General features: G+C 40.3%; 1 protein-coding gene across 1 annotated transcript; it reads left to right on the forward strand.

Moving 5' to 3' along the window:
* Positions 1–367: 367 nt before the first annotated feature.
* EIF2S3 (eukaryotic translation initiation factor 2 subunit gamma) lies at positions 368–22,384 on the forward strand. Its single transcript, XM_054055542.1, has 13 exons — positions 368–688; positions 4,097–4,160; positions 4,624–4,751; positions 4,874–4,995; positions 6,388–6,482; positions 7,708–7,866; positions 9,140–9,274; positions 10,177–10,271; positions 11,172–11,316; positions 11,721–11,890; positions 12,849–13,021; positions 15,940–19,149; positions 19,812–22,384. The coding sequence occupies exons 1-12, from the start codon at positions 620–622 to the stop codon at positions 16,001–16,003; spliced, it is 1,419 nt and encodes a 472-aa protein (XP_053911517.1). The 5' UTR covers positions 368–619; the 3' UTR covers positions 16,004–19,149; positions 19,812–22,384.
* The last annotated feature ends 2,774 nt before the right edge of the window (positions 22,385–25,158 follow it).

Below are 25,158 nucleotides of genomic sequence, written 5' to 3' on the forward strand. Positions count from 1 at the left end.
GGCTGCCCCATTCCCGAAGGGGCGAATGTTCAGGCCAGGTTGGATGAGGCTTTAAGCCCCTGATCCAGTGTCCCTGCCCAGGGCGGGGGGGGGGGGGACTGTAACTGGACAGGCTTTAAGGTCCCTCCCAACCCAAAGCATTCCGTGTCTCCCAACCTAAGCTGTAGCGACAGCAGCACCAGCGCGGAGCGGCCAAGACCTATATGGAAGCACCACCCACACGCGTGTCACTCCTAAACCCCCGCTTCCCGCCCCTCGGCCGTTACCCGCCGGCGCGCGCAGTGCGCAGGCGCACACCCCCTGCCGCTCCGCCCACTGCTGCCCCGCCCACCTCCCCGTGCACGCGGAGCGTCCCCAGAGCCAGCCCTGGTTGCATCACCCAGCGTGAGGGAAGCGTGGGGTCCTTGTCGGGGCTGCCACGCGGCGCGCCTGAACCGAGCCCGCCCCGCCGCAGGGCTGGAAGCGGCCCCGCGCCGCGCAGCGAGGAGGCTCCCCGAGCGCAGCGCTTGGCTGCCGGTCGGTTGGTACCGGGTTGCCGCCCGGAGGCGGCGGCGCCGCTGAGAGGAGCCGGGGGTCAGGCGGGCGCGAGAGACTCCCCGGCTTCCTCTTCGGGTCCAAGATGGCGGGCGACGAGGCCGGAGTGACTCTGGGGCAGCCGCACCTCAGCCGGCAGGACCTCGCCGCTTTGGTGAGGCGGGGGGCGCACGTGGCCGCGCGCGTGGAAGATTGGGGCGGCGGGGGGGGCAGGCGCGCGAAAGCCTTGCCGGGAGGAGCAGGCGCTGGCCCCGCCATTGCGGGCTGAGGGGCTGTGAGAGGGAGCGCGGCGGGGCTGAGGGGAGCTAGGAGGAGTGGGGGGGAGGGGGAGGGAAGTTCTGGAATCCTCAACGTAAGAAGGATATGGAGCTGTTGGGACGGGTCCAGAGGAGGACTACAAAGATGAAAGAGGGCTGGAGCACCTCCCATATGAGGACAGGCTGAGAGAGTTGGGGTTCTTCAGCCTGGAAAGGAGAAGGCTCCAAGGGGACCTTATAGCGACGTGAAGAGGCTACAAGAAAGCTGGGGAGGGACTACTCACAAAGGCTTGTAGTGACAGGACGAGGGGCAATGGATATAAACTGGAGAGAGGCAGGTGTGTACTAGGCATAAGGAGGAATTTCTTCACAATGAAAGTGGTGAGGCACTGGCACAGGTTGCCCAGGGATGTCCACCCATCCCTGGAGATGTTCAAAGCCAGGTTGGATGGGGCCTTGGGCGGCCTGGTCTGGTGGGAGTTGTCACTGCCCGTGACAGGGGGATTGGAACTGGATGATCTTTGAGGTCTCCTCCAACCCAAACCATTCTATGATCCTATAAGGAAGGGAGGAGGAATGGGGGAGAAGAAGGAGAAGAGGAGGTGGAAGGGAAGGGAGAGGAGGGAGTGGGTTGGAAGGAAGGAGGGGGAGAGGGTGGAAGGAAGAAAGGGAAGAGAGTGGAAGGAAGGAAGGGAGGGAGGGAAGAGAAGAGGGTGGAAGGAAAGAAGGAGATGAAAGGAAGGAGGGGAGGAGGTGGAAGGAAGGAGGGAGCAGGGTGAGAGGAGGCATGGAGCCAGTCAGGCCGGTCTGGTCACGGCAGCGTGGGGTGGCTGTGTAAGGCGCTGAGCTTGGTCATGGCCTGAGTTGGGGACCCGGCAGGTTGGCATCCTGGTGTGGTGGGGGAAGATTTTGTGTAGTTGAGGAAGGCGACTGTCCAGCTCTGTTCCATGCTTGTGCAGCCCCATCTCAAGTGCTGTGTGTGGTTTTGGGCACCACAGCATAAAAAAGATATCAAGCTATTGGGGAATGTCCAGAGGAGGGCCATAAAGTTGTTGAAGGATCTAGAGGGGAAGTCGTGTGAGGGGCGCCTAAAGTCACTTGGTCTGTTCAGCCTGGAGAAGGAGGAGACCAAGGGAAGATGTCATCACAGTTTACTGGTTCCTTACAATGGAAGAGGCAGCTGTTGCTTTCGTCTCTCTGGTGACCAATGATAGGACCCAAGGAAATGGCAGGAGGATGTGCCAGGGGAGGTTTGGATTGGATATTACGAAGAGGCTCTTCACCCAGAGGGTGGTGGAGCCCTGGAACAGGCTCCCCAGGGAAGCAGGCATGCGCTAAGCTTAGCAATGTTTAAAAAGCGCTTGGACAACACCCTCTGACACATGGTGTGAGTGTTGGGATTGTCCTATGCAGGGACAGGGACTTGATGATCCTTGTAGATCCTTTCCAACTCAGATCATTCTGTGATTCTATGTGACAGTGGTGGAGATAGGCAGTTCCCTCCTGGTAAGGGCTGTCCTGCCTCGTGGTGTTAAAGGCTCTTCCTTCTCTGAAGTAGTACCATAAGCTGACGTTCTGTTTCCCGAGCATGCTATGTGGATTGGTCACCAGCCCTGTCTGTGTTGGTCTACCAAGAAAATTTTCTTGGTCACCACAAAAATAAGTGGCAGTGGGCTCTTCCTGTGGTAGTCTTGCCCATTAAATGGCTCACCAGGACTGTCTTACTTGTATATTCACACAAAATCAGTTGAAAGTCCTATTGCTGCCTCCTTTGGTTTTCAGCAAACTAGAAGGATTTATTTGTCTTTAACATAATAATGTTTGATATTCTTGGCATTTGAGCACAAGAATTCTTTCTGTGTTATAGCTAAGCATGTTGACGTTCATTAGTGAAGCATGTTAGTAATTTCAAAAAGTTTCTTTGTTTCTGTTCTTTGTTGACCCTGGTATTTGCAAGTCGGAAAGAGCACAGGTGGGCATAGTTGGGAGGGTGGTAGGAATAACCTTTAAGACCTATTCTGTACGTCTTCAGTTAGCCCTTGAATGCTTACAGTTGGCTGCAGCTTGTAGCTGAGCTTAGCCTCATACCAGTCTTGAGGAAAAAATTGCATGTGTGCGTAATTGTGTGCACCAGGAGCATTTCTCTTCATGACAGGATTTGCATCACACTTAAGTGCCTGACACCCTACTAGATGGTGCCATCTGCAGGTCATGTTCCCATTGCTGACTTCTACATATGTAGTCAGCTTAAGTTAGATATACAAGAAATATAAATATAATTGCCTGTGTTGGGTGGACAAAACTTGTTTTGTTTTGTACGTGAACATTTTCCTCGTGTAATAGTTGAGAACAGAATGAGTGAGCTTAAACTTATACACAGTTTAAGCTTACTTGATTGCTAGGCACAGAACCTGCGTATAACAGTGTAAATAATATATGATTTGATGTTGATATGGCTGTGTTATTTATATATTAGTAAAATATTTAAATCCTGTCTTGCACTGAGGAATCTTATGGTATCGTAAATCTTTGCTTGAAATGAGCAGCTCATCCATTTGAATTCAGTGGAGGATGGAAATTAACTGTAAACAGTTGCAAAAATAGTCCAGAGGAACATTTCCGTGGATTTCGACACTTATCCAGTATTTGGACAAATAGCTATAAAAAAACCCCAGCTCTTTCACAGGTCTCTTTTTTAGCTCTACAGAATGTTTTTGTAAGCCTCTTGATTTGCCAGGTACTACCAGTACTTTCATGCAACAGGCTGTTTAGGGCAGTGGAATTTTTTGTCAGGTACTCAAAATAGGAATAACAGTATCTGAGGAAAAACTAGCCATTTGAAAAAAAAAAAACTTAAGTCCGTGGCACCAATTAAATCTCTGACCTACTGACTCCAAAGTGTTTGTTGTGATTATATATTGCCTGGGATGGAACCTTATGCCAATTAAACAACTGTTTAATTTAAAAGTTAATTTGAATTTAAGTTTGTGGGTAGGTAAGAGTGTTTTGTGTGTTAGAGCTTCTTTTGAGTTTTTTTGTTTCATTCTCTTCCAAATTTTAACACCTTGCAGCCTATACCGATTTACAGTTGGTGTTTTGATTTACAACCTATACTAGTTTACAATCAGGATTTTGTTCACTTCTGGTCCTGTTTCACACACTTAAAGGCATATTTAGAATTATTTTAATAAGGCTGCTTGGATTTTGCTAAATAGAACTACTGAATATTTTTTAAGAAATTGCATATAGTACTCTCTAAACATTTAGATACAAGATTAATGAATTCTAAAATCTCTCTTATGCAGGATGTTACCAAGCTGACACCTCTTTCACCAGAAGTCATCAGCAGACAAGCAACAATTAATATAGGTAAAACCAAGATTCTATAAAGGGAGGTGCATTAATGTGGCTCTTTCTGGTGCTTATGCAGTAGCATATGGTACCTATGTGAAAAAATTCTTAGCAAAATAGACAGTAATGCAGATAAAGTGGTTTTATCAAGGCACAGGACTTGTCAAACCCTTTTAATGTGAAAAGCACCAACTTTACTTCAAGAACACTGCCAAATGAAGTGGAAATAGTTGCTAAAACAAAGTTTGTTTTACCTTAAAAGTAAGTGTTGAAATGAAAATGTGAAGATCTGTCCATTGGGACGTCAATTTAGATTCTTCTTTGTTTAAAAAAAAAAGACTACAAAACCAGTACATACACCTGATGGGAGCGCTGCACTTTCTAGCTACAGATAGTCTGGGGTAATTTTGTGTTGATCATAGTGGAAAATTCACAAAATTAAACAATCGTTTATTGACAAACATTTGATTTTAAAACACAGGTACAATTGGCCATGTAGCCCATGGAAAGTCAACAGTAGTCAAAGCTATATCTGGAGTTCATACTGTCAGATTTAAAAATGAACTGGAAAGAAACATCACCATCAAGCTGGGTTATGCTAATGCAAAGGTGAGTCATTACCATAAATCTAGCAAATACGTTGCTGATTAATTTCAGGGTGGAATTAAGCTTATAAGTAACAAACTCTTGATGAATTCAACTTTTTCTCAATTTTTAAAAACTACTTACAGATTTACAAGTTGGATGACCCAAGCTGTTCCCGGCCTGAGTGTTACCGATCGTGTGGAAGTAGCACCCCTGATGAGTTCCCTACGGATATTCCTGGCACCAAAGGGAACTTTAAACTAGTGAGGTAACCGCTGTAAAATGGATGGTATACATTGTGTTTGTTTCCTTTCACATAACTGAAAATAAGCAGGATTGAGCTGCAGGCTGAACACATTACAGCAGGCCATGTGTTCTTACATCCTGGGCACCCCTGATCTAAGGTGTCACCTTAACTGCCTTTTTGTTGTTAATCGTGATGTACATAGTCCACAGTAGAAAGCAACTGTGTCTTCTGTCCTTGGGTGTTTGCAGGACTCTGAAGTAAAATGTTTCTGCTATTCATAAATGTACATTTTAAAGCCACTGTAATGAGAACTAAAACAGATCTCACAAAAGCATCTTTAAAATCCCTTTCTGGAGTCCTAGAACAGTTTTCTTCCTAGAAACAGCGGTTTTCAAAGTTCTTAAAATGAATATTTGAAAGCCTAATGCTCAAATGAGAGATCAGGCCTCTAACTGGAGGCCAAATGGACTTAATTTACTCCATTTCAAATAAAGCATAGCATGGTCATTATGCAAGTATAGTAACCACAGCAGATCTACACGGGTCTTTACAACAATTGCTCAAAGGAGATCAGTCATGAAGACTTATATAGCAAAATTCCTACTTCATGCTTATGTGTAAAATGCATATAGTGCTGTAATCACAGGCTTCCTTCCTTTTTTTCAGATTCCCGGTAGAGCACTTTTTCAAACAATAGTTTCTATTGGGGTGTGAAAATCATGCGGCCACAGTTAAACTATTGGTTAATAGCTTTGGATTCTTTATTTTACTGTTTATTTGCTCACAGTAGAGTTTTAACATTGTCAGTAAAGCGCAAATTAGTCCTTTGCTTTTTGGTGGCATGCTACCAGGAAATGAGTATTCATCACTAAATAGGTTCAGGCAAGAATACGGTGAATCAATTATGGTCTGCACAATAAAATCACAAGGTCGCAACCAAGAGCTGTAATGTTGTCTGTGTAGATAAATCTTTGACGTGAGGTGCAATTATAACCATGTAACTAAAGACGAGTAATTTTCTAAAATTGGAAAATGGGCAACATCTTTTAAAATGTCTGTGAAAAGAGATAAGAAAAATCCTTTGTGTTGTGGTTTTTTTCCCTATTCTGGTGCTTTTAAACCTAGTCCAATTTACAAGTAAATTCGAAATACAAAAGCAGTACCTAATATGGCTACAGGTGTTGAATCAGGAAAAAAGTCAGAAAAAACTATTCAGTAGTCTCTGTTCCTTTAGAATTCTCCTCAAAATACTTTTAAGGTATTACTTTTTAGCACCTGTCTTGAAATACTTGTTTATCTGTCTATTTTAAGGATGTTTTTTAATTTTCCTGTCTGCCTAGCCACTAGTGTAAATCAGTCAGAAATTGTTTATAACTGGCTTTTAGACTTCTTTTTAACCTTTTCCTACAACAGGCATGTCTCTTTTGTGGATTGTCCTGGCCACGATATTTTGATGGCTACTATGTTGAACGGTGCAGCAGTAATGGATGCAGCTTTACTGTTGATAGGTAATGATTGCTACACAAAAGCAGAGGTCTATTTTTTAACATCATGAAGCAACTTTTATATGGGTTTTAAAATTTAGTGGGGAGTGATTAAAACAAGTGAATGCTTTGAGATGTGTTTAAGAAAATAATGCAGTGCTGCAACAGAAATGTACCTTAGCAAGCTGGGTAGCCAGGCTGCTACCAGCTGGTACATCACTGTACATACTAATTAGTCTGGTAGCTGGTCCAGTTGATAGAAGATTTGAAATCTTGTAGTGCTATAGTACTGTAAAATATATATAATTTTATGGAAATAGGTTAGTTACAGGTGTGTTTTGAATTTTGAAGCTTCAGTTTGCTTTAAATGTGTAGCCTTTGTCATAGGAGAGTCCTGGAACGTCAGTACAAACAGTAAACCCAGATGAATACAGGTAAAGTCAAGGTACAGGAGTTTTATCTTGATTTGGCCAGGTTTTTTTCCGCTTTGCACAAAAAGTGAGTAAAACTGATTTTTATATGTCTATTTAGTGCTTTGCAGCAATGATTACTAATGATCTTCTTTAGATGGGGCACGTCAAAAAACAAGAACAACAGCTTCAAATATTGTAGTTTAAATAGTCTGAGACAGCTGATGAGCTGTCATTCCTTCTGTCTCTTTACATCTAGAAAGTGTGATAGACCAAAGTTCAAGTGAGACTAAGCACTGTAATGCCATTTCAAGACAAAGCTGTTTTCCTGGATGGTTGAAATCTGAACCATGCTGATAACTGCCCTGTTCACATACTTGATATTTATTGTATATTACAGAATTTGGGAATCTTTGCATTTTTATGGCTTTAGTAATAAGAAAATGCCATAGAATTTTAAGATATTTATTGAAAGGTGAATTGTCTGCTATGCTGCCGTCAGTACTGAGATGTCTGAAAACTGAAAGGATGGAATAAGTTAAATAGGCACAAGTTAGTTGTTGTGTCTTTGGAAATTTTATAGCTGTGTGTTTCTGTTGGGAGCAAGTAGAATGGGAGAACCACTCTGGCAACCTCTCATCTGTCGTATGTTGTATGAATGCTACAGCCAGCAGTTCTGGGGAAGAATAGGTGCTTATTAACATGGATGCTTCATGTGTAGCTTACAGAGAGGTGACTGTCTTCTTTTTATAAAGATACAATAGAAAGTAGGTGTCCTGACTATAGGAATTTTGACTGTTTCTGTAGTTTCTATATTGCGGTCACTTTTCTTCTTTCAGCTGGTAATGAGTCCTGCCCTCAACCCCAGACCTCAGAACATCTAGCTGCTATAGAGATTATGAAACTGAAACACATTTTGATTCTACAGAATAAGATTGACTTGGTGAAGGAGAGTCAGGCTAAAGAACAGTATGAACAGATTCTTGCATTTGTACAAGGTAAGTTTTCGGCAGCAGAAACCCAGTTACTGGTGGAAATTTGTCAGCGTTGGGACATGGACATAGTGGTTTTCTATGTGCTTATAGAAAAGCTTCTCTTTTAGACAGTGCTGACGTACATAGTCTATTAATCTGAAAAACAGACCTAATCTAAAAAATAGTGCTTCTTGCCTGTTTCAGTACTGCTTACATGCACAATAGTGTTATGGCTGTTTGGTCAGAGCTCTTGATGTAAAACAAGTAACAACAGCTCTTGTCTACTATCTTTCATGGAATTTGTGGTTTCTTCTTGCTACTGTCTCTTCTTGGATTGATCTTTTTTCTAGAGATTGTACAGTGATTTTACTGCAATGCAGGAGAGAACAAAGCAGTACTTTTTAGCACCATCTTGTAGATATAAATGCATTAGTTACTTTTATTAAATCACAAAAGATTGTCCTCTCTTGCAGTCCAGTTCAGACAGGGCTTATCATACTCTGTCCATAAAGTTCTGTTCAACTTTAATTTAGTGCTTTGGGTTTCTTTTTTCCCAGGATCTTCCACTGTTTTCCCTGCTTAGCTGCTTTAGCCAGGGTATGTGAAAAGTTGCCAAGCTAATTTGTCACCATCAAAAGGAGCCATTTGGTCTCTCTCTTTTAGTTAAGAATTGTTGCCTTATGTAAACTGTTCATAACAGCTATATGAGAGTGGCTTAATGTGTAAATTTCTAGTTCTTTGTGTGAGAACAGGAGTTGTCACAAGAAATATAGATTTAATTAAAACTAGTAATATTAAGCAGGATAATGACAAAAATCCTTCCATAAAATTAGGGGTTTTCTAAAATAATGTATTTGGATTGCAAAACTCGAAAAAAAATTGAAAACATAGATCGTTACGTTGATAGGAATTTCAGTCAGAATGAAATCTGTACTGATAGTAATACTGTTATATCAAATACTGAGATATCTGATCTCTCCGAGGAAATTATCTTAAGAATATTCTGATCACAATGTAAGAAGCGCAGAAGATAATGTTTCGCTGTGTTCAGAGAGCAACCATAAAGCTTTCAGTACACATTTATCCATAGGCAACGTGACTACCTCAAAAAGTAGGTCTGGCTGATTTGAGCTAAAATGTTGAAGGGAAGTTTAAATGCTCTGATTCTTGCTGGTTTGTAAAAAACACATAAAATGTGCTTTGAAGTTCATTAGTATTTTTAACAATGACAGAACATTTGGTCATGTTGTTGTAAATACTATATTAAGGCTTGATGTTAAACTTGGTCTTGCTTTAGGTACAGTTGCAGAAGGAGCTCCAATAATTCCAATCTCAGCACAGTTGAAATACAACATTGAGGTAGTTTGCGAGTATATAGTGAAGAAAATCCCAGTCCCTTTGCGAGACTTCACATCTGAACCAAGGCTCATTGGTATGTAAATGCTTAGGTGTGGGCTTTCGTGGCTAACTGTCCACTACCTGTATCTACACTTGGAATAATTTGTTGCTGAATGCTCTAAGGAGGTAGGTTTAAAAGGAACATTTTAGCGTGCTCTTATTTTAAAACTTGCATATTTTCTGAGTCCTGTGTTATTTGTTCATAGTTAATTGTTAAATCTGTTCGAGGTAATTGATGGGTTTTGTGTATATTCTTTGTGTATAACAGCACTAAAATGCAATAACGATGAGAAATCTGTCTTAAATTCATAGCAGCTAAAGGAATGTTTTAAATGTGATTTAACAAAGCATTGACAGACTGTTGAATTTGAAAATGAAATTATTTCCATAAAAAACTTGTTGCGCAGTTAGGTTTTCTGTGTTAGAGTCCCATCTCCTGAAACTCTGTTTTTGTCCAACTTATTTTGAAATTCAGTTCCATTGCAATTAATCCATTTGTTGGCTTTTTTCCCCTCACAAAACATGGGTGATCTACAAAGCCTATGGTCAGAATGCATAAGAATTGACTACATTAAAAAAAGGTTGCAATATTCACAATTGACGTTGTCAGTATTGGAGTTTTTTTTCTAATATAGTTGGTTAATATAGCTTTGCTTTTCTGATACTGATATTTAGTTTAATTTTTGCTGTGCAGAAACAGTTTTAAAAGCTATTTATGAGCAGCTTAAATTTCTTTGAGAATAAAACCAACTGTATACTTAAAAATTCAGAATAATATATTCATCACATTTAGTGTTATGCCTGAATTATGTTTTTATAATATTTTTTTTGTGTATGCCTTAATAAGAAAACAGGTGCAAAGTTGCTAAAGTAAGGCACTACTTCCTTAAAAAAGTGATCTTTATATTTAAGTTGGTTATATTCTCTTCTTTTCAGTAATTAGATCTTTTGATGTCAACAAGCCTGGTTGTGAAGTTGATGACCTTAAGGGGGGTGTTGCTGGTGGCAGTATTCTAAAGGGTGTTTTAAAGGTAACCTTTTCCCTTTTTGTTTTCTGGAGATCTGTAATAATAGTGAGGAAAGGTTTTGCATGCTTAGTACAAAACCAATCTGTGTAATTCAATGCTTTTAAAACTAGAATACAGTCAGGTGGTACCATCCTTTGTCTGTGCTTCATTTTTACTTTACTGTTTTAAAATACCAGAACAAGAAACACAGATTTTTTAATATGTAATTTGTTCCCATAGTCTTCACTTTTGCTAATTATGATACTTGTTATTGCTTACAAAAATTGAAGGAGCTAATTTTTTCCTGTCCTACCACTGGCTGAATTATTGGGAGGGGAAAGAGGGGAGCAAGAGAACTTTAAAGGTACCTCTGAGGTGTTTGGGTTCCCACAGGTGCTCCATTTACGTATTCTGTGTATTTTGATTTTTTTTTTTTTTTTTTTGCTTGTGGGATACTGTTGACAGATAAAAACTTTCAAAGTTGCTCTGTTAGACTGGAAAGCAAACTATGCCTTTGAACATTTTTACAGCTTATATGTTCTTTGTCTTGCAGTTTATTAATGCTGATCACTTACGCATATTCAATTAAATTAATTTTTCTGAGTGCACTAACATTTCTAGATTAAATAGTTAAAAAAATAAACTAAAATTTAAGTTCTGGGACTAATACTGGTACATATCCTTTGCTTAAGTAGTTTTGTAAATTGTCTTCGATACAAAATTGTTATATTGGCTATAAGGTACAGAGCTTTCAGTATTGTTTGCTGTGCAGTAGACAGTGTAACAGAAGTCCTAGAAGTTCTACAGTAGCCTAGAAGTATGGTCTTATATAAATAGTAGATCTTAGGATAAGTAGGTCTTATCTGTGACTAGCTTTATGTTCCTGTGAAACAATCAGTTAATCACTCTAACTTTTGTAATTAGGTGGGTCAGGAAATTGAAGTCCGGCCTGGTATAGTGTCCAAGGACAGTGAAGGAAAGCTCATGTGCAAGCCAATCTTTTCCAAAATAGTGTCACTCTTTGCCGAACACAATGATCTGCAATATGCTGCTCCAGGAGGTCTTATAGGTAAGAATACGTCATTATGAAAAGATCTTTATTCATGCTTATTGAAAACAAGTGATTTCATTCAATAATTAATATGGGTAAAATAAAAATGGCTGTGAGCAATTTTAAATAAATTGTATGTAGACAGAGGCAACATGAGTGTGAAAATTAGATATTAAATAAATAATTTTTCTGGCCAGTGGAGCTCAACTTGCATTGTTAATTGTACTGGCTTTAACAGACTATTTCATCCGTTTAGACAGAGCTCATAGTCTTGCTGATGTTTTGAAAGTGCTCTCCAGGCAACAGGGAATTTCCAGTGTCTTCTCAGTTTGTTCTTTCTAGATTGCCTTCAATTATTTTAATACATAAATGTGACAGCTACTTTTCAGTTACTCCTTGTGGTTTCTCATGTTGTGTTGTAGGTGTTGGAACTAAGATTGATCCAACTTTGTGTCGAGCTGACCGAATGGTAGGCCAAGTTCTTGGTGCAGTTGGAGCACTGCCAGAAATATTTACAGAGCTAGAGATTTCCTATTTCTTGCTGAGACGACTGTTAGGTGTGCGCACCGAAGGAGACAAGAAAGCTGCCAAGGTTTGACCTCTTTTGTGTCCTAATTTTCTTCTTGTGCTAGGTTTTACTAGTATGCACATCTTTTTATTTATGTATTACTTTTGTCTCTCTTTGTCATATGGCTTATCTGCTTATTTAATATTATAGAAGAATCCTTTTCAGAGGAGTAGGAATTCATACCAGAGTAGGTTAAAGTAGCATAAAGTATGTGTCCTGAAGGTAAATATTCTTCTAAACATACTGGTAGTTGTCTTCCTTTGCTCTCAGTCTGTTCATTTGTGCAATAATTACTTTTATACACATGCTGATCTATTTCTTACTTATGTGATTTTTGTAGATTCTGTCTCTGAAGAACTTTTTAAAGCTGAGTATTTTTGAAATACTGTAGTTGAAAGAAACTGAACATGATGCACAGCACAATCATTTTCCATGATCCATTTTGCCAAAATCAAAATAAAAGATTCTAGTTTTCCCTGTTAGCATTAAACTCATATGAACTGCTTCATGCAACGATAAGTTAAGAGCTTCAGTGCCTTCTTTATGCTGTGAAATGAATTATTTTGAGAAATCATTGGTGTATATAGGCATAAGGGAAAAGAGAACATCCAGATTATTTAAAAGGATAGTATAATGATCCAGTTTGTAGCAATATCTGAGACTGAGCTTTTAACACAGGATATGCAATCTTCAGTATGTTTTACAGAAAACAGAAATTTCAAGAAAGTACACCATAGTAAGAAGCTGTGATACCTGCACAACTATATGCACAACGTATTTATGTATTTGTCCTTTCACATATGAACTTTATCCACTGAAGCTGTTACGCATGGTTAATGTCGGGGGCTGTTTATAGTTTTTGCATTTCCCAGTTATATCTTCTCTGTGGCAGCTTGGTAACAGAAGCTACTCAATATTGTCTGTGATACAGTGTTTTATATACTAAAGCGTTTGTTTCAGAGCTTTGTATATCTTTCTTCAGGTGCAAAAATTATCAAAGAATGAAGTTTTAATGGTAAACATAGGATCCTTATCTACTGGAGGGAGAGTCAGTGCAGTGAAGGCTGATTTGGGGAAGATTGTGCTAACTAATCCGGTATGCACAGAAGTTGGAGAAAAAATTGCCCTGAGTCGAAGAGTTGAGAAACACTGGCGGTAAGTTGGTGCTAAATTGGTAGTGTACCTTGTCGTAATATTGTTAATAAAAAATACATGTATCTGATTTTGCTAGCGAATAGGTAAGTGTATGTCTGTTTTTAAAATTCCACTGGATTCTTCTAACACATTGACACCATTATTGTGGGATGCTTCATTTCCAGCCTCTTTTAAGAGTAGTATTGTAATGGGTAGATATCTATTACTTAACACACAAGGAAATATCTGAGTTTGGTGGTCTCTTGCTGAAACAGCCATGCTGTAATTTAGCTAAAAGTAGACTACCTGGGCAGCACAGTTTGAAAATTCTAGTGACGCTAAGCCAAAGCCTGTCTTCATACACACCTAAGGCAGTTATGTTCAACCTGTGGAGCTGTATGTGACTTGTAGCGCAACTTTGAAGTAATAGCAGGGAAGTGAAGGACTTTCTAAGGCTTGATTATTTTAAGTGCTATGAGCATAGAGGAAAGAAAAAAGTGTCAATGGGATTGACACCTTCAAGTTTGAAATATAAAATGGCTGACTACATAGGAGCATCGGGAGGGTGACAATGACAAGCAGAGTTGGTTGATGATTCACTTAAAGCTTGGCGCCACACTTCTCTTTAGATGGTTATTCATACTGTACTTATTACGTGTTCCGAAAGACTACATGAATATGGTGAGAACATAAGAGTGTTTAGATTCATTGACCCTGCACAGTTGTTGTAGTGTGACAGGAAAGTATGAGGAACATACCCATTTGTACAAGAAGTCCCTACTGCCTGAAAAAGAACGAAGCTTTAAACGTATGGATGTATGTTTCTTTTTCAGATCAACAGGAAGGCACCGAGGAGAATTCAATGTTTGTTGTCTCAGAGCTAGCTGACAAAATAGGGAAGAGATTACAGCATCTCTTGAACAGAGTCAGGGGGAACACCCAAGCCGAAATCTAGGACCCAAATTAAGTCAGGGAAAGTTGAAGGAGGAAGAGGAGAAACTGTGTTGGAAACAGTGTTTAACACTGTTACAGCTTTAGATTGGCAGCCTGTGTAAATTTTGGTGAGAGTTTTGTTGCTTCTGTAGATTACTTCCCACGTGGAAAAACAGGACCAAAAGAAGTCCATTTGTCTCTTTTTGGGGGTGGATAAGTAGTGTCAGCCTGCTATAAAGATCCTGTTATTAAAAAGTTGCCTTCTGGGCTGTATTAAAAAGGCAAATGAAAATGAAAGTTGAGAAAAGGGAAAGGAGGAAAACTCTGAAGAGCAGTGTAATAAAATCCAGTTGGAGTGAAGATAGTGTACAGTTGGTACTGTGAAAAGGAACTTGCAGCCTGGGGCAAAGGATTACTGAAAAAATGGAAGAAAGTGAGAAAGCAAGAGGTAAACAGAAAGTAGAACGTAAATGTATAGAAGCATAGAGGTTAAACAGCGAATGGCCAAGCAACAGGATACACTAGTGATTCCAAGGAACAGTGAAGTCAAAGGTGGACTGGCTATAACCTATGGGTCTGGCCCTAAAAAGTGGCAAGTGCTGGCCCAAAATGCATCAGTTCTTTTTCTGGTGTCCAGATACAGGCTCTACTGCTTAGCAAATTGCGGTGAGATGCACATGTGGTTTTTGTGTATCTTCTTGCCAGTTACTGGAAGCATTTTAAGGACAACTGCATGGATAACTTAGCCTGCCTGCTGTTTGTGGAAATAGACGTAGTCTTATTTTCTTTTTAGAAGTGTATTTTACTGAGGCAACAGTGGCCTAAAAAAGAGACCTTAATGTTGCAGAATATAAAGAGTAGAACTTACTGAGTTGAGTTACCTTTATAAGTTACATGTTCATTGGACGTCACAGCTCTGTTTGTAATCTTACTGCCTGAATTTTCACAATTTTATTGCTATTTGAAAGTAATGCAGCACTGCAGGTGTAGGTGAAAGCCATCAAGCTGTGAATACATTTGCAGTCCAGCAGTACAACATAAGTTACAAAATTTTCTGATTTTTAGGTTACTGTCCTTAGATGATTACAAACATTCAGGTATTCTCTGCCCCTCATCCTTTTTTATTGTGTTTTCACTAACAAGTCCATCACCGTTTGGCCTTTGCCCGAACAATTTCAGCAGCTAAAACCGAGCAGTTGGGCTCCCAGTTCCCTTACCTTCCACCCTGAGGGAAACAGAAGTGGGAGAAGACTTGTGCGTTGGAAAATAGAACAGCTTTGATGAAATACTAGTAATGAAGAAAATACTACTAACAAGAAAATAGAATACATACAAATACACAAAATTGCACCCCACCTCACTCTTTGATTGCTGTATGTCACCACAGATGCTACAGGGCAGGCAAGATACGTAGCAGAAAGGAGCTGGGCTCAGGAACTGGATTCAGGAATGCATGGATCAGAGATTAGGGGCAAACAGACAGATGAGGTCCTGATGAGATATCAGCCATTGAAGAAGAGTTAAGACCCTCATGATCTCTGTTTTATACTGAGTCTGATGTATATGGGATTGAAAACTCTGTTGGTCAGTTTGGGGTCACCTGTCTGATCCACTCCTCCCTTCAAGTGTGGCCATTTTTGCCTCTTTGACTTACGCCACTCCATCAGCTTGAGGATGGCTTTGGTTACTACAGGAATAAGTATAAGCAGTGGTCTTTCTGCATACCACTGGCCTGTGTTATCACTTGTGGACAGAAACAGTGTCTGAAAAACATGCAGTTAACTTGCAGAAAATGAAGTTACTTAGATGAGACTGAGCTGAAGTTAGAAAACTGATTCTACTTTAGCTCAAACCAGAACAGTGGTCTTAGATCATGTATGATATGTTGGGTGACAGAGAGGTGGTGGAACTTTGAGAACTGAAAGCATGAAGAATGACAGAATGCTGATATATCCTCAATATTTCTGGCTACTGTTAAAAGTAACCCAAACTTTTTCTTTTTGCAGTTTAATTGGTTGGGGTCAAATTAGAAGAGGAGTGACAATCAAGCCAACTGTTGATGACGACTGAAGAACAAAAGAGTACTTCATTTTTAGAGATGAAGTGCCTATTTCTACTTTGGAGGGAGTATATTTTCACAGTGGAATTGGAAGCTGTGCAAACATTATCGTTGAGCTGTATGGCTGTCCTTGTATCTTTTATTGAACTTTACCCTCGTACTAAAATACTAGTCACTATCACCATTAAAAGTGGAGAAGAATTGGCGTAGAAGTGGGTTTAATCATCCACATTTTAGTAGAAATTCATTGTACATGTCCCATGGCATGTCTAATTTATGTTATTTTGTTACAGACATATTTGTTTAATATCAGTCAAGCCAGCCCCAGTGTAACACGCAAACCATAAATCTGGTATTGAAATAAAATATTGCTTATTTTCATTAATTCATACATTTTTTTGAGTAACAAAACACTGCAGCAATTGTTTAACCAGTAAGAATTAAAAGCAGAAAACCCGAACTCTCCTTGAAAACTAAGTACCCTTTATGCACAACATCTTGTTCTTTTAGACAGCTGTTTAGAGCAAAAGCTTTCTTCCTTAGTTCGTATAGTTCTGACTTTAGGATTCTCGTTGTATGGTAATGTCCTTGGTAATTAGGACAGCAATGTTGACTGACTTAAATTTGTCCCTTCCAGTGTTATAAGGAATTCCTCCTGAGGGAAAAGAAGTAAACTGGATCTGAAACGGCAGTACTGTCTACCTTATTTTAGAATTTTATTTTATTTTTACAAAAGGAATGAGATTAATTTGAAACATAGGTGTTTTTCACTCTGTGTGAGTGACCTGAGAGCGCTTTATACAGTAGGAGTAAACTGCTTATTTCGAAGTTGTATTGGGTGAATAGCAGGTATGATATTGAACTAGAAAATATCCCTTTGACAGCCTTTTCCAGAATGGCTGTGGGGAGCGAGCAGAATTCGAAGTGAGATGAGGAAAAAAGGGTGTAAAACCACTTTTGCTTCGCTAGCCTGAATTACGCTTCTTGGGAGAAATGGAATGTAATAAACTTACTGTAGGGTGCTAATACTTTTATCCACTTAGGTTTAACTCCTTCATTTGTACTAAAGAACATAGTTCTAGGTATTTCATATACTAGATTATTTAGCAAGTCATGCTGCTTTCCGTGTTTTTATACAAAGTACTGTGTTCATTTTCAAAGGCTGGTTTCAGTTGTGTTCAATATTTTCAAGGCCGCTCTAAAGGTAAATACTGTTTCACACATGAAAGTGGACATTGATGAAGCAATTTTGTTCCTGATTTTGCATTGTACTTTGTGTTGCCTTATTCCATCTACATTCCTGTACTCAGTTTCTCCATTTGTAAAGTACTTCTACCTCGCGTGGTGTTGAGTAAACATTAATTTTTGTAGAGTGCTTTTCCTTTTTAAGAGTCAGATGCAGTTCTTCCCGATTGTCCTAGTACTTGACCAGTGCACAATCTTAAACCTGTCCGTTTCTAAGACTGCATCTTCCATGCTTTAAAAGCTCATTTCTACAAGTCTGAATTCTAATTTGGGAGCATGAGGGTGAGCACAAAAGGGAAAGTAAGCTGCCATCAGAGTGAAGTCTAGTCCAAAGGGTTCTTTCAAAATGCACTGAATGTATGGGTCTAAAGATACAGAAACAATGAAATGCTGCTGAGAAATTGGTTAAGCACCCATAGGTGATTTTAGGCATCCAGATATTTTGGAGATAGGGCCTTAATGTCTTGATCTGCAGTTTAAAAAAATAAAAGTGCCATAGTCTTTCCAAAACACTTTGTGTACTCTTTGCTTACCATGGGTAGGTAATAAATGCAAAGTACAAGTATCATCCTAGTGCTAGGATTAGTAGCCAGCCTTCTACTCTTCCTCTAAAAAGCTATAGGTCATTACTTTATTTAGGTGTGAAACATGATACTGCTCTAGTTGATCTCAGATTTATTAGGCGCGTACATGTTAACAGTAGCATTAAGAAATACTTTGTCCTGTTACTTCTGCAATATTAAGCAATATTCTTTTTCGGAGGGTGTGTGCAGGAACTTCTAGGAACTAGAGAGAAAATAAGAGGCAATGAAGTGCCAGGGTTGTGAATTTTGCTTCTGCAAAATTCTTGCATCACCCTGCTTTCACAGGGGCTCTTCCAGGCTGGGCTAGGCCAGGCCTTTTTTTTTCTTTTTTCCTTTTTTTTTTTTTTTTTTTAAGCAGCTACAAGCTCTGCTGAGGCAGTTTCTTACATTCTGGACTGTTCTCTGCTTCCTTCTGATGGTGCACTTGGGTTCACGTATGTTGTGCAGAAAAGACTTACAGAATAGTGCGTCTGGCTTAAAGCCTGTTCCTGGTTGTTCCCAAGAGAAGGGAGGTAAGGAGCATATATAGTCTGAGGTGTGAGCTATGATGTACGTATGGTATCAGCCGTGTGTTAAATATCCTGTCACACGGGGTGGGGGACAGGTAAAGTGGAAATTTCTCTTTTGCCACCAAAATGTTACATGTCCTCTAACTGGAAACGTCTGCTGGCCTGAGTAAGTAACAGGAATATTTTAAGACTTTGACCAATTGAATCACGTGACCCTGCAGCATCAGAGAGCCAAGTATGGACACTAAATGTAAATACATGATGTGCTGATTTGTCTGTACCCATCCACTGTGCATCCACCGAATTGTGATGCTGAGATACAGGTGAATGATATACCAATGATGTATGAATGATGGTGAAAGAGATACCAGGCAAAACTAAGAAATTTGAAAATGAGATTTTCTTGGCCAGGATGAAAATAGTGACAATTCACTTGCAAGCTCTCTCACTTTACCAAGGATTTGTTTCAGAGTGATGACTTCCTTTTATTTTTGACCCTTCATGTGTCAGATTTAGCTACCTGAACATAGATAGGTGTGCAGTTGCATTTCGAATGGGTTGGTTAGCCAGGGCACAAGTGTGGAATTGGCAGCTGTCACTCGCCACATGCTGGAGCAGTACCTCGATAGAGTAGGGTATCTCGGATGGCACCAGTACCTACACTTAGGTAACTGCATCTCTTCTAATAACCTGTCAGGAATTGGCAAGTAGTACCTGGAACAGTGGTACCTCTTTGCTATGGGGAGGAAAGTGCATCACCTCAATACATAATTTGCAGAAGACTTCTGGTATCTGAGGAACCTACCAGACCAGTGCAAGGTAACTAAGCTACTACTTGTCATGTTTTTGTTTTGTTTTCATTAACCTGTGATTGGTTCTGTATTAAAACTGGTAAGGAATGCTGGCTGTCGTACCGAGTTGCGGTGACACTTTGCTGATTAGTTCAAATTAAACAAACTACTTGAGAAACAGTTCTCCATTATGTTCATCCAGATCACAAATACTGCTTTGCTCTGCAAACCACTTGCAGTTAAAATTCAGGTTGGTTACCTAGTTTAAGAAATTAGATTTTCAGAAGGCAAATGTAGACAAAACTTAGAGTAGTTCTTCACCTTAGTCTTTTGCAAATACCAAAGGGCTAACTACTGCTTCACTTGATTTTATGCATACAAATGAGGTTATCAATAAAAGTGGATTCTATTTTCCTATTATTTCTCATGGAACTTAGATTTAAGTTTAAAACTCAATAGAATCTCTGGGAGGAAAGTGTGGTTGCTCTCCAAGGCTTGCATGCATCATCCCTGACCTAGGGTAGCTCTCCAGCACAGTGCTGTGTATCCCAGCCGTTGTTGCTAGAGCTCGTCCAAATGCAGTTTTTCCACTGGAGATGGTCCTCTGGGTCTTGGTTGGTTTGTTTGGTTTTTTTTTTTTTTGAGTTTGTTTTATTTGGATTTTTTTTAATGTTTCTGCTTCCTGTTCAGATGGATGTGAAAAACTTATTAATGGAGCAAAACAGTTTGAAGAGAGTATGAACACCATATTCCAGACAGCAAGGGTCACATCTCCTTCACAGCACAGACTTAACACCTCTTTTCCACATAGATGTAGAAGCTGAAGACTTTGTCTGCTTGTCAAGGCACAGCACTTGCAACAACTGCTGGAATGCTACAGGGAGTTGGAGGATGTTTTTTGAACCATTCTAATTAAATCCAGATGGAAAAGGCAACTTCCTCCAAAGTGGAGTAAACACCTGCAGAAGAGCTTGTTCTATTTATTCCTCTTCTCCCTTCCCTTTCTCCTACTGGTTCTCTTCATGAAAATGAAAAGTGAAAGTGATCCCTTTATTGCCCAGCCCTGTTTGTACGGAAGGTCTCATTGTCTTCTAGGTTAGCATCAAGTTACTAACAGTGAAAAACATAATATAATCATAGAATGGTTTGGGTTGGAAGGAACCTTAAAGATCATACAGTTCCAGACCCCTGCCATGGGCAGGGACACCTCCTACTGGATTGGGTCATTGTTAGTGTTTTTCTGGTTGAGGCACCAAATAGTTTTGCACAGGGTTAAGAGGGAAGGTGGTCTGTCTTATCATACAGTATTTTATATTGGCTCAAGTTGAGCTAAAGCACTGTTAAAGGATACAATGCTGAATGAAGACATTGCTGTGCCAGGCTGCGTTACATCCATATTTAAGGCGGCAGCGTGCCATAATACATCATCCTTCTCAAATACAAAAAAGTAGAGGTCTTGTGTGCAATGGCACGTGGCCAAGGGACCATGTCAGTAGTTATTTCTGAGACTTCAGTAAGTAAGTATTCGGGAAATGCCATTTCCAGCCAAATCTCAGATTCCATTCTGAAAGGATGAAGCATCCATTTTCCATTAACATCTTTGCTGATTTTGTTCCAGTGTTTTCAAAATCCAAAAGCATTTTAAAATTATGTTTTTGTTGCATTAATTTTGCAGCACTTTCAGAAGTTCTTTCTAGCTTACCACTGGAAAAGGAGTTCCTAGTGTTTTTCTGAGCTGAGTCTTCTTGACAACAGCCTCAATAGTACCTACATCAAAGATTTAAACTCTTGCCCCCATCCTGTTCTCATGCTGGTTCCCCATCAGCGCTTCCACCAGCTACGCGTGCTCCTGCCGTTCTGGGTCACTTCTTGCTGCAAGTCCGGGGCTAAACATTTACAAAGCTTCAAACACTTTCCCTCCCTTTATTGTAACAATACATTGCACGAACTGCTGGTTTCCAAGCCCTGCCTCCTCCCGACCATACGATGGCGCTCGTGCATGCACGATTACGTTCAGTCACCTCTTTAGTGCAGTCCCCAGACTCCTCCTTGCTTTGGCACAGCTGGCTTCATAGCTGATGTTCACTTACCATGATGCTAAAATTACAAACGTGTTGCTTATTTCATAGGATCATAGAATGGTTTGGGTTGGAAGGGACCTTAAAGATCTTTCCATTCCATCCTTCCTACCATGGGCAGGGACACCTTCTACTGGGTCACTTTTCTCAAAGCCTCATCCATCCTGGCCTTGAACACCTTCAAAGATGGGGCATCCATGATTTCTCTGGGCAGCCTGTTCCAGTGCCTCACCACCCTCACAGCAAAAAATTTCTTCCTAAAATCTAACCTAAATCTCCCCCTCTTTGAGCTTAAAACCATTACCTCCATCCTGTCACTGCATTCCTCGATACAAGAGCCCCCTCCCCAGCTTTCCTATACTGCCTTCAGGTACTGGAAGGTCACTATAAGGTCTCCTGGAGCCTCCTCTTCCCTGGTCTGAACAACCTCAACTCTCTCAGCCTGTTCTTGTATGGGATGTGCTCCAGCGCTCTGATCATCTTCGTGTCCTGCTCTGGACTTGCTCCAACAGATCCATGTCTTTTGCGTGTTGAGGGCTCCAGAGCTGAGTTTTGGAGTTACACAGTTTCTGTAAAGGTCCATCTATATATGCTCATCTAATATCCTATACATCTCCCGTCCATCTTACTGGCATAGGGAAAGCGCTTCTTTCATACATTTCCAGACTAAACTGAAAATTTTTAGAGAGTTTTTGGTATGCAGTGAATATTTCATCTATGACAGTCAAAAACTGTACGTAGGTGATAGAAGTTCACAAATAAGTTCTCCTCCTTTCTTACCTTGAATGGATTAAAAAAACAAACAGGCAAAACTTGTAAAATGGACAGTGTGCAACAAAGAAGGAGAAGGAAAGAGAGTTTTAGTGCCGAGGAATGGGAATTTTGTTCAAGAAATTACCTCAAACATTTAAATAAATATTATTCACTGCCTTTTAAAAATACAAGAAACCACAACACCATACTCAAACATGGATGACAATTGTGAAAATATTTTGGATGAAATAATGTTGCCACATATGACATTTACTCATGTTGCACAAGGCTTCATTACATTATTGGAGAGTACGTATTTATATAACACGAACTTTTCTGTTGAGGCAGTTGCTTAATAAAGCCTGGAATACTTCTTTTAATTGTTGAGTACATTTGCAAAGAAAAATAAATAAATAAATTAAGATTCACAAATTAAGTCTCTGTTCTGCAATCCCAAGGATTGAAATGAATCACAGCACTAGCTCTCCTCTATTGCCTCTTTGTGGACACTGGTAAAAGAATCTAACACTTTAGACAGGATTCATTATGTTATTTAGAAAGCCTCTTCCCCTTCCAAACATGACACAATTCTATGTTTAGTTATTTCAGTGTATTTAGTTTGCGATGAAGATCCAAAAAGCATTTTCTTCTGCAAATGTGGTTCCCTGGTTCATATTCCTTCCGGTTTTTGCTTAATCATACATTAGACTACGTAATCTATTATGAATCTCAAAATATTTAATTTGTCATGTAATTGTAACTACTACACACACAGAATTAAGTGTCAGCTTTTGCAGGTTCCCATTCAAGAAGATGCTCTTACCTTAAAGACTAGCATAGAGAAATAGAATACTTTTTCTTTTGTGTTTTTCCCTGGCTACAGCCAAAATGCTGTTGATAACATAAAGTTTAGGAAAAAATTATTTTGCTTTCTTTAAATTGTTTAGCATTTAACCCCATGGCAGTGATTGTATGCAACTTAACCCTTTATTAATCTAAGATGGAGCCACACTTTTCACCAAAAAAAAGGGTACGAGAGCGTAATTAGTCCTCCCCCAGAAATCACAAGCATTCATGTATTCTCCATATGGTTTTGGCTTCTTGCCTGGCTGGCTGATAATAGGTGTGCTGAACATGCTGAGCCAGCAAACGCCAGTACAGCGCTGGAGGTAGTGCACCTATATGCCTTAGGCACACAAATTGTCCTGTGAATACCAGGGGAACATTACGCACTTAAAGGTAAGCTTGTGCTTTAAGTATTTCAGAAACTGTGGCCATAAATGACTTCCATTTCCCTGAAGGCCTAGTTCTTCCTTTACATCACTTGCTACTTCACGCTGTTGCTATTCTACCAGTTTGTATATCCATGCTGGGAAATTATTTTTGCGGCTAAAACTTTGCGTTTGTCTTCGAAAATGTTTTGGGCTTTATGGGAAGGTGTCTGTTTTGACACTTAATGTCACAGAAAGCACAACCTCACAGCTTACGGACTGTTGAAAAGCTGCCACGCATATTAAATAAATCACAAACTCCGATCAAATTAAATAGAGCACAGAGCTCACATCTCAAGTCATAGAATCATTGAGGTTGGAAAAGACCTCTACGATAATCAAGTCCAACCATCATCCCAACACCACCATGCCTACTAAACCATGTCCCAAAGCGCCACATTTACATGTTTTTGAACACCACCACTTCCCTGGGAGCCTGTTCCAGTGCTTGACTGCTCTTTTGGTAGAGAGTTCTTTTCTAATATCCAACCTAAACCTCCCCTGGTGCAACTTGAGGCCATATGCTCTCATCCTATTGCTTGTTACTTGGGAGAAGACACCAACACCCAACTCTCTGCAACCTCCTTTCAGGTAGTCATAGACAGTGATAAGGTCTCCCCTCAGCCTCCTCTTCTCCAGGCTAAACAACCCCAGTTCCTTCAGCCACTCCTCATAAGCCTTATTCTCCAGACCCTTCCCCAGCTTTGTTGCTCTTCTCTGGACACGCTCCAGCACCTCAATGATATTCTTGTACGGAGGAGCCCAGAACTGAACACAGGATTCAAGGTGCTGAGTACAGGGAAACGGATGACTCCCCTGCTTCTGCTGGCCACACATTTCTGATACAAGCCAGGATGCTGTTGGCCTTCTTGGCCACCTGGCCACACTGCTGGCTCATGTTCAGCTGGCTGTCACCAGGTCCTCTTTAGCCTGGCAGTTTTCCAGCCACTCTTCCCCAAGCCTGTAGCGTAGCCTGGGGTTGTTGTGGCTGTAGTGCAGGATCTGGCACTTGGCCTTGTTGAATCTCATACAATTGACTTTGGCTCTTCGATCCAGCCTGTCCAGGTCCCTCTGCAGAGCTTTCCTGCCCTCAAGCAGATGGACACTCCCACCCGGTTCGGTGTCATCTGCAAATTTACTGAGGTCGAGTGAGGACAGGGAGAGACAAGGGGCTGCTTCAGAAAAGCCCTTCCTTTTATGAGTTGTATTTGTGCTTTGCTTCTTACTTTTGCTGTGCTCTTAATTTTGAGTCACATCGGTCCAATCCTGTATGACAGTTTCGAGTAATAACACGTACTTTTATGTAGAAGTTTAAAAAAGAGATTGCTCCTATCTGTGCCGGAGGAACTCAATTTTCAGTTAAATGTAGAATTTTTCATCTGAGGGTTTCCAAATAGCCTTGTGGCTCACCCAGAGCACAGTTAGTGTGGCTACGGAAAAGTTTTGAGCAAATAACACCTTTTCGAACAACTTTTACAACCCTCAAAAATCAGCATTGTCTTTACTGCTACTCTGGCAGCAAATTGTGTTCCTATTAAAGTCTCACTGAAAGGAGGGTTTGTCCCTCGGTGTAAGGGTTTGTTTTGTAATGCCCTGCTGTCTTGTTAAACTATTTATTAGAGAAACAGGGAGGGGCTGGCACAGTCCTATTTCAAAACACAGTGCTTATGTAGTCACTGAAGCAAAAAGCCCTCAGGGCCATCGGCGACTTTTTAGCCAAAGAAACAGAAATACCTTTTAACTGTTTAGAATTTTCCTGGCCTTTTAGATCTATCAGTACTGACTTCCAGCAACTTAGTGGGCTGAATATTTACTAGCCCTTTCACCTTTATTACATGTACTCACCAGCAACTCTGGAGGCAATTATCTTTCATTCATGGACAAATAAGGCAAATGAAATGTGAGCTTACAGTATTACAGGGTAAAACCTGGATT

The sequence above is a fragment of the Cuculus canorus genome, chromosome 1 (assembly GCF_017976375.1).
Source record: "Cuculus canorus isolate bCucCan1 chromosome 1, bCucCan1.pri, whole genome shotgun sequence".
Lineage (NCBI taxonomy): Eukaryota > Metazoa > Chordata > Aves > Cuculiformes > Cuculidae > Cuculus > Cuculus canorus.